A 9,957-nucleotide genomic window follows, 5' to 3' on the forward strand; every position below is an offset into this window, starting at 1 on the left:
TATTACTTATTAAGTAATTATTACTGTTCCTAGCAGTTAAGAGCTTAATGGGCTTTCTGCTAATTAAGCTTCGGAAAAGCGAATAAATAATAAGACATTTTTCACGATTGAAAAGCAGAAAGTATTTTCATAAATGAAGAAAATGTGACATCTTCCGGTACAGATGCCTTTTATGATATAACAACGATATTGAGAGATATGCTTTGCGAGAGCAGTATATGAGCCCTAAGCGGCCCTATTTTCTTGAGAACTCCTATTATGAAACTTGGAAGACGATACGACATAGTGACGTGATTATGAAACACGAAGATACGAGGGGAAAGAGAATACGGTAAACCGAATTTCGCATACCTCGAGACAACATCGGCGCGAAATATTGGTAAAGCGTTTGTATAGTCAGGAATACAGGTGTGCTTTAATCCGTGGAGTTTGTTCGTTTCTCGTAAAAAAAAAATATCTCGACTAACTCGACGAAAAAAAGGAGAAAAAAAATAGAAACAGACAGGAGAAAATGGTCGGATTAAAGAGCATCGCGAGAGAATTAAATACAGTTGCACGCGACATATTTAAATGAGTTCTCTTTGTCGTTTTTCTTTGTACATTTCTTGCAATTTATATGACACTCAATTATAATGCTGATATAATTCTAAATATGTATATTCGAAACAAACAGACATTTATTTAAATGTGAGAAGCAACATTCGCGGGCAAAGTTAAGAACGGGTGGTCTCGCACGTGGAGATTGAGCAGTCGCACATAAAATTGTGCGAGAAACGCTTTTGTCGGAAAATGTTTCGCGAAGTACGTGTGACAAGATAGTGTTCCTCATGACAACGCAACACGATACACTAAACTATAAATATACACTATAAGTGCTATAAATAAATTTGCGTGAAGTTTTATTCTATTTCGCAAGTGAAGTTTCCACCACTCTTTATGCTATTTCTCTAGAATTTCACATTTCGCGACAGCTTAAAATCAAAATTATTTACAGATAATTATGTTACATAAAATGCAAACTCTTTTAATATACTTAAAAGAAATTACTTACGCACAACATACATATACACATTTTTGTAACACGTATTACCAAACCACGTTTAAATAAATATTGAATTTAAAGAATTAATATCAAAATGCAAATAAAATTTAAATTCAATCAATGGTTTTGATCCGATCGTCCAATTACAAGCAATTCAAACTCATTCCGCTGTATACGTCATTGACACAAACGAAGAATATTTATAATCTATTTCTGATACCTGTTTGTCTATCTTCAAGTTTTATTATCTTCTGAATTAAAAATTTATTTTTAAAGAATATATTTCTAAAATGGACTGCCAATTTCTATATAATTCCTAACAATATACAAATTATCGTTTTAACGCGTTCTTTCTTTTATGTATTAAAATGAATAATTTTTTAAATAAGAGAACGCCTTTGTAATTGTCTACAAAAATAATGTGTTAAACTCTTTATTTTTTTGACATTATGTTGAATATGCGCCATATTTCATTTGAAATTTTTCTTTTAAATTTAATTCGTGAAACAAGAAGTTATATGTTTCCATATGAGCTGTCACAATGCATAATGAAAAAAGCTCTTTTTATATATTATGTATAATTTATTAAAAATTTGCAAATATGCAATTTCTTTATACATATAAATTATATATATATATATATATATATATATATATATATATATATATATATGTATGTATATAATACATTTTTTACTCTCTTTTAATAAATAATAGTAGATTGTTCTTTTTGCATTTGTCATACCTATGCAAATCTCAAACTTGACGCAGCAATGTTGTTTGTTTATAATTATTGTTACTTTTATTTCTGCGTTTTTATGAATTTTTCGTGAAAATTTCTTTGAAAAGATATTACATATTCTCATATATTAGAATATTAAATTTAATTTCACGTGTGTATTTCATCAATATTATCAAAACTTAGTATATTATTTAAATAATTATATATTATATGCTATTTATATATAATTACACATCATAATTTAATGTAAATATAGCAGCATATAATTAATTGTAATTTAATACTATCAACTGAAATTTAATTAAATAAAATTACGGACAAATTTCCAAAGATTTTTCAGGGAACAATTATAAGTCATTAATATAATTTCTTATAATTTTAACAGTAATAATTATTTAATAATGATTTGATAATTATAATTTATCATATATAGTTCAACATCCAATTAAAATTCTTAGAGAAAAGGAAAGAGGAAAAGAAGGGAGTGAATACATAATTAAAGAGAATAAAAAAGAAGTAATGTTATGATCATTACTATTTACAATTCAATGTGAATCTTGTAATATTTTGTAATAGAAATTGTTACATTACCTTCTTCCTCCATGTTCGCGGGCGAGATTTCCTCAGACTTGGCCTCGATCCAAATTGGCTTCCTCCTACGAGTCGAGTATCATCGGCGATGTTGCTTCTCTCACGCACTTCACTTTCTTCGCGACATGCTTATCCGTGGCGTTTCCGCACAAACTCCGGGCCTTCGCCGAATTTATCACATCCAAGGGTATAACTCGATTTCGCGCTAACTCGTTTCTGCTCACATCGAACCCGGAGCGGATCGCCGGCGAAAACCAATACGAGCGTGTAAATATTTACTCGACGTGAGATCCAATTAAATTTTAAACGCGTGAATTTTCACAAACGTCAGGTGCATAACACCCGTCGTTCAGAGGCATAGTGTCAATCGTTCGCGATTCTTTTCCTTCATATAATCTGTTTCTTTTTATTCTATATTCACCCGTTAGAAAAATTTGAAGAGAATGCGCGGAAGAAAACACAACCACATAATTCGCGCGTCGACGATTAAAAAAATTTCTCGCAAATCGCAAAGTTTAAACTTTATGATAAATCGATAAATCGATCACGAATTAATTCTTCGATACGAGTCGAATCAAAAGAGTTACCTTTTTTTTTTAAATGCAATTATAAGTTCATTTATTATTTTCAGAAGCGATAGTTTTCCTCGAGGATCTTTCTACTTGATCTTGAACGAACTCTGCGTCCAACCGTTTTCGCAGGCGCAAAGTCTGCAACTGGTGGCTGAATTGCCACGCCGAGATCGTCGGGTCGTCGGGAAGCTTGCTATAATCCCTTCGCGTTAACTTCGTATCGTAAGCTGCGCGAAAGCTCGCCATCTCGATGACGCTTTAATCCAGATCATCGAGAGCACGTTTTACCCTCTTCGATATATTGTCCGATATATAAGCTTTTCTTAATTATCAAATATATTATTTATATGATGCGAAATGCTTCATTCTCGAATTATAGCATGATTTAAAAAAAAAAGATGAATATATATATATATATATATATATATATATATATATATATATATATATAAATTATTACATATATTTACAATAATATATAATTAGAAGTATCAACCATATATAGAAGTTTTAACTAACTGCACAATTTCATATAATTCCATATACCTCGTATATAACAATAGCAAATAAATAAATACGAAATATAATTATTTACGAATAAAAGGAAAATTAAAATTGGTTCGTCGCAACTTTTACAAACTGTGTGTCTTATCCTTTTTTATGTTCTCTGCATTTTAAACAAAGTGTAGATAATTTTAGTCACGTTATGGATGTGTTCAAAAATCCTACCTGCAGAGGAAAGTAGAGTTTAGTTGATCAATCAGGACAAAAAGAGCAAAGATTTTCTTGTCCTGATTGGACAATTAAATATTACTTTACGTCACGAGTAGATTAAACTTTTAAATTACTAATTATATAAACTACAATAATGAATTTTAAACAAAAACATATATCTTTTTCTTATCTGTATACAAATACATTTATGTCTGCAATTATTATATTTGCTCTGATAATTATAATAAAATTATAAATCGATGCAGGAGTTACAAGAGAAGTGGTATACTTTTTCCATAAAATACAGTATCTTTTAATAAATTATACATATAACTAAAAATGATTTCATCAAATTGATTTTATAAAATTGATAAATATTTCTACTTTGTAAAGTAATTTACGTTTTTTATTTATTAATTATCTTCTCCTCAGATATTTACATTTTATTATTTTATTGCTATTGATTTTCTCTTAAAATATTATTGTGATATTTTTAAGTAATTTTATTTCTTACAAATAAAAGTATACTGAGTCACGATAAATTATCATATAAAGCAAATTTTATATATATATATATATATATATATATAAAACATAAAAAAAGATTATTTAAGAAAATATTTTAGTTGAACTTACTCTCATGTATATTTATATAAAGAGTTTGTATTTTATTACAATCTGTATTTTGTTACAACATTAAAAGAGATTGACTCTATTTATTATATAAAACAAAAGTGTAAAGTTTAATTTTTAATAATAGAGAGACATATTCGTTCATTCTATACGAACGAACCAGATAGTACATATTTATTCCGTTTCTAATGTTTCAGCCGTATGCATCTGCTCAATACAAAATTTACATGTATAGAATAAATCTTTAGAGAAATTCCATCTCTCGTTCAATACCGACGAATTTGAGTTGCTCCGTCGGGCCATATCTAAAAAATTATTACATTTCATACAATTTTAATCTTACAATTAGTTAATATATCGATTCGTGCAATGTGCGTAATGTATGTACCTATAATCGAAAAATAATTCTTCGCCAGGTTGAATTGCTCTCTTAGCAAAAATACCTATTCTGTGATCACCATTCACCATCATTACTTTCGCATAACAATTTGGATTAATTGAATGATTGGCAAATCTTATTTTATTTCCCTTTCTCGTTGCATCAACGACAAAATCTGAAAAAATATTTTTTTAATCTTTCTTTTTCTTTCTCCTAAAATATCTAATCACCTGTTAATTTACATCATACTTACCATTGTTGAGATTGAAAAGAAAACTACACATATATTTGTCGTACACTTTTCCTCTTCTATCGGCCTCGTCTTGGCTGATAATTTCGCCGCAGTATTCCGAAATGAATTCATTCTTTGCCGCCGACTCTTTCAAAAAAATTCCCCAACCTGCTACATCTGATGGTGCCATCAGAAGATGCTTATCTGCAAACGACAAAAATTGTTTTCTATCTTTGTTTTTTAATAAAACTGTGCGATTAAAAGTTGTTAAACTTACGAAGACCACGTTGCACACTGACGTTCTTGCAAGATATCTTAGTAATGTGGAACTGATCAGCGCCACAAGTTTGGCAAAGATCCGGGTCACATTCCCTCACGGCCAAATAACACGGGCATTGCTTCGTGTTGCACTGAGCCTTACATCTGCAGCCAGGGAATCGATTCTGACATTCGCTACTACACTGACAGAATTTTTCACAAAAGTTCTGTGCCTGTATACAGGGACACGAGTTGTCACACTGGCGTCCCGGATGATCACAAGGTGCGAAATTGTGCACGTGATTAGCACCTAGTAAAGATGAATCGGACGATTAGACAATCGAAAATATATTATAGATTTAAATTCTTGAAAGTAATTAATACGCGTACCAGAATCCTTCTTAAGTTGTATTTTTCTGCAGTGCATCGACCATAAACGATGCTTTTTCTTTTTCTTTCGCGGAGGCGTAAAGTCTTTTAGATTCTCTATAGCGGGAATATCCGAAGCCTCCTTTTGCGCAAATTCATATACCTCCTGACAAGTTTTCGTTAACATGATTTGTGCCAGTGCGCATGGATTACCAGGGAAGGCTTTGTGAAGAGCTCGGAACAAACTTTGTTCGGAACCTGTCCAGGAAAACTCGCTTTCTGTCTTAATTCGTTTGCCAATTCCTAATAGAGTGAAGGGTGTTTGGTTTTCAGGTTGCGCTTGCTCCTCCATAATATCTTCAGGTTTACAGTCCTTGTTAACATTTTGCTTAAAATCTAATTTAAAAAAATAGAACAATTTAGAATTTTAAATAAACTCCTTAACTAATCTTATGATGACAAGTTCTTGATAATATGTTTACCTTGACAACTGCCTCCTTGACCATATTTATTGCTATCATTGCTATCCTCGCTGCTTGCTTCGTTTCCAGAATCCACGCTTGCTTGTTTCCGTACTTTTCTGGGACCGCCACGTTTTTCGTCGCCTTCTTCCTCCTTTATATCCGCAGCCTGTGCTGCTAATTTTTCTTTCATTCCCTCCTGCGTACAAAAAGTATTAATATTAAATCTATTTTAAAAACAATCATTATATCAAAAGGTAACAGAATAGATGGCGTACCAAATGCATGTAACATTCTGCACCACATGGCTCTGGAAATGGTTTCAGATCGGGTCCCTTCCGTTTCAACAAATTCGGACCTGGATGGCAAACTTGAAGACCTACAAGCAATATCATAAACTCACTAAGAATGTACTATCGTCGGCTCATTCGGCATGGTTGAATGAAGAAAAATTTAGTAGAGAGATACAGCGATGAGCGATGAATGAAATATGATTGCAGATGAGCCCTTGACGATGCCTCTGTGCTAAACAAAAAAAAGCTTCCGATCGATAATGCATTAGTTTATATGCAATATTGTTCTTTACCTTGCGGCGAGGTCCCCCTGGCTGCTACGATAAATCAGGAATCACAAATTATTGTAATTAATAAACCTTCAACTTAAAACACTTAAAGTATACAACACTAGTAAGTTGTATTTTAGCGAAGTTTTCTCATGTTTATTACAATATTCTATTTGAAAAAATAAGACAATAGTTATTGAAACATTAGATAATAAACTTAAAAGACACAATACACGCACTATTTTTATACTTCACACAAAATACAACTTAAATAATTAGAAAGATTATTTTCATTGTGATATACTCACGATGTAAGAAGCAGTCGTATTTGAAGCATCTTCTGCAGAATAAAGTGTGGAAAGAATGCATTGTTTGTTCTCTAGGTACGCTTTTTGCGTTTATACCATCTATATTAGGTGTACATTCTGGCGGTAAAACATTTGGATCAGACCTTTCTGTCAATTCAATATATTTTTCTTTCAATTCCTCTGGCCTTCCTTTATCAGGGAACATGCTTGATATTGCCTAAAAATAATAACTCTATAAAACAATTTTGTCAAAATTATATTAATGTTGTCACTGTATTTAACTCCTTTACATTGAATATGTGTATCGATGGGAAAGGAGTAGCCATTGTCTTTCCACTTTCAGACTTTTCCGTCTTAATTTCAGACTTCATGTCAATATCCTTCTTTTCATTTTCTTTTTGATTCTCCTTCTCTTTGGAAGAGTCTTTTCCTTTCTTAACCTGTTCCCTTTCTTTGTCATCTTTCTCATAATTTGCTAAAGCATTTACTAAATCGACAAAAATGGAATCATCCATAAAACCAGATTCTCTATCGCCATGAACCTGAAAACAACAAAGTTGCTAACATTAGTAAAATTTCTTATTGAAACTAAAACAAGTTCACATTATCTTTTGTACCTTTCCATCATAATTTTTTATAAGTTCCTCAATGAAGGTACCATCCTGATCCAAAATCTCATCACCCATATAAGGAATGTTATGCAAAACAGTTTCGTCTTCTACCATAAAATTCTGCTGAATGGGAGCCCATGTATACATAGTTGGTATAGGAGTTACGGCATTAATTATTTTTACAGGACAACTTTGAACATCGCCATCAGGACTGGTAATTTCAGCTTTTTTCATACAGGAAAGATGAGGTGGAATATCTTGCATTGCTAACCACATTGCCTTTCCATCTGCCCATCGCTTTTGTTCAGCCACGAGAAGTTCTGTATTCGATAAAAAAAACGTTAAATATATACCATATACTACTGTTAGCTATATGATACAATGTTGTGTACTAGCGAAGCCATCATTATTTCTAGTATTTAGTTCATAAATAATTAACATAAAGTAAACAGAAGAGACAAAGAGAGAGAGAGAGAGAGAGAAAAAGAAAACGATGAAGAAAATATTCGGAAAATTATTATAAAGTCTGACTTGCCTGTCATAACCTTGCGATTTTGATTCCACGCAATTTTGACTTCGTCTGCTCGTTTGTACCGTTTCATTTGCCGTAAACGCATGTACTCCGATTTAACCCTCTTTCTCCATTCAGCTGATATTTTGGCTTTCGACATCGTGATAGATGCGTGATTCTTATAGCAACTTAACAGTCACATCAAACTAAAGTATATGGCAAACCCGACCTCCGACTCCGCCATTCAACAGATGCGAATAGTGAATAGGGTATAGTGTATGGAGTTATCAATATAGAGTACGTACTACGTACTATATACTATACGCATGCGCACTGCATCAGCTGATGTGACGAGACGGTATGTATGGCTGGTTGCGTATTAGGCATCTGAATGAATGAAAGTTAGAAATATATGATGTGTATAATGTATATATGAATAATTTTTATAAATATTGGAGATTAAGATTTATATCAGAACATGTATAATGTATATACACATATTCTCTTATTTTTTTATTTCAGTTAGATAAAATCAAATAATAATATATATATAGTAATAATTAAATATATGTATATTTATAAAAAAATCTATATATATATATATATATATATATATATATATATACAAATAATCTATTTTTAAATATTTACATTCTCTCTTGTTTAAATCATGTAAATAAAAAAAACCAAATTACGCAATTAATTAAAATCATGTGTATGCAATTAATAAATAATTAATATGCAAATAAAAAATGACTTACCACTTAGGACGCATTATATTTTACATACGCGATATTTTGGATGGTACTCCCGAATTTCAGTATGAACAAAAATGATCGAAAACGATTCTTTTTCATCATAGGAGAATCATACTTCGATTCGGAATGTTTGTCGGAGTAGACCGTATTTTCAACAACCGATTATCGAGTTTCAGCTGAATATTAACCGCAAACATGTATTTTTTTTATATATAAATATACATCCTACGCGGCCGGAATTTACCTCTCCGTGATACTGAGAAGTATAAAAGTTGCTCGCCCAGTAACAAATAATGGTTAAAAAATCGTCAAACAAGCATCGACGCCGATTCGACGTCTCTCAACTAATCATTTCTCACTGACAATGAGTGAGCAACGTTGAGAGATAAGTATCTCATTTATAGTTGGCGATCAGAAGTGCGATCATCGAAAACAATCGTAAAATTAGGATATGAGTCCAATGTGACAATACGAAAACGCGACCGCTATCACTCGAAAATGCGACTGCGAACACGCGTCGGAAAAACGCGCTATCACTACGCCTGCCGAAATCGGAATGACTGGCTGTCACGGTTACTCACGCATTAATAACATGCCCCTTCTACCTCTTACCATGTAACGCGGTGACCTTAAAAGAAAGTATGCTCGCTCTCTCTCTCTCTTTCTCCTCGCGCCGAAACAATAACAAATACGCGCTTAACTACCTATGATAAAACTTGACTCGTTAAAATATGTATCATCAATTGATTCTAAAATACGTAAAATTCCTTAACTAAAATAACATTATTATGATATTGATATATTTAACGCGTTTTAAAGCATATAACGCGATTTATATATGAAACGCGATTATGAAATATAATACGTAAAGTACCAAAACAATTTTATTACTTACTGTATACGCAACTGTACAGCAATTCTATTTTCTTATTACATTCATTATAATGAACATTTATTATAACGAAAATTATGACAATGATGTCAACGATTATTTGTGAAAAATAAGAAAAATAGAAAGCCCTATTATGGATACACGCACATATTTATTAGACTTATCAAAATATTTTAAACATTTATTTTATAGTGAAAGATCGAATTTACGAATAGTCATCCATCTAATAATTAATTATAAATTAATAATAAAAAATTAATCATAAATTAATTATAAAGTTTTAAGAAACAATCCATTTCAACCGATTTACCCTACTCTCTAT

General features: G+C 31.5%; 2 protein-coding genes across 5 annotated transcripts in view; both read right to left on the reverse strand.

Moving 5' to 3' along the window:
• The window catches only part of Adcy2 (adenylate cyclase type 2 Ac76E), a 42,335-nt gene extending 39,234 nt beyond the window's left edge, over window positions 1-3,101 (reverse strand). For both annotated transcript variants that reach the window (XM_072898230.1, XM_072898229.1), the window contains exon 1: window positions 2,376-3,101. In XM_072898230.1, the coding sequence (XP_072754331.1) occupies window positions 2,376-2,388 (13 nt within the window). In that variant the 5' untranslated portion in view covers window positions 2,389-3,101. The remainder of the gene's footprint in view (window positions 1-2,375) is intronic.
• A 1,250-nt stretch (window positions 3,102-4,351) lies between these two features.
• Window positions 4,352-9,276, reverse strand: E(z) (histone-lysine N-methyltransferase E(z)). 3 transcript variants are annotated; one of them, XM_072897976.1, is made up of 13 exons: window positions 8,747-9,276; window positions 8,010-8,372; window positions 7,481-7,794; window positions 7,154-7,405; window positions 6,864-7,080; window positions 6,580-6,600; window positions 6,272-6,372; window positions 6,015-6,192; window positions 5,554-5,928; window positions 5,183-5,473; window positions 4,927-5,109; window positions 4,683-4,848; window positions 4,352-4,599 (listed from the first exon to the last, which is right to left on the reverse strand). In XM_072897976.1, the coding sequence occupies exons 2-13, from the start codon at window positions 8,143-8,145 to the stop codon at window positions 4,539-4,541; spliced, it is 2,295 nt and encodes a 764-aa protein (XP_072754077.1). In that variant the 5' UTR covers window positions 8,146-8,372; window positions 8,747-9,276; the 3' UTR covers window positions 4,352-4,538. The 3 variants fall into 3 exon arrangements, with proteins under 3 accessions (XP_072754077.1, XP_072754076.1, XP_072754078.1); XM_072897975.1 differs by having other exon boundaries at window positions 4,353-4,599; window positions 6,580-6,603; XM_072897977.1 differs by lacking the exon at window positions 6,580-6,600 and having other exon boundaries at window positions 4,353-4,599.
• Between the last annotated feature and the right edge of the window lie 681 nt (window positions 9,277-9,957).

The sequence above is a fragment of the Anoplolepis gracilipes genome, chromosome 8 (genome assembly GCF_047496725.1).
Source record: "Anoplolepis gracilipes chromosome 8, ASM4749672v1, whole genome shotgun sequence".
Lineage (NCBI taxonomy): Eukaryota > Metazoa > Arthropoda > Insecta > Hymenoptera > Formicidae > Anoplolepis > Anoplolepis gracilipes.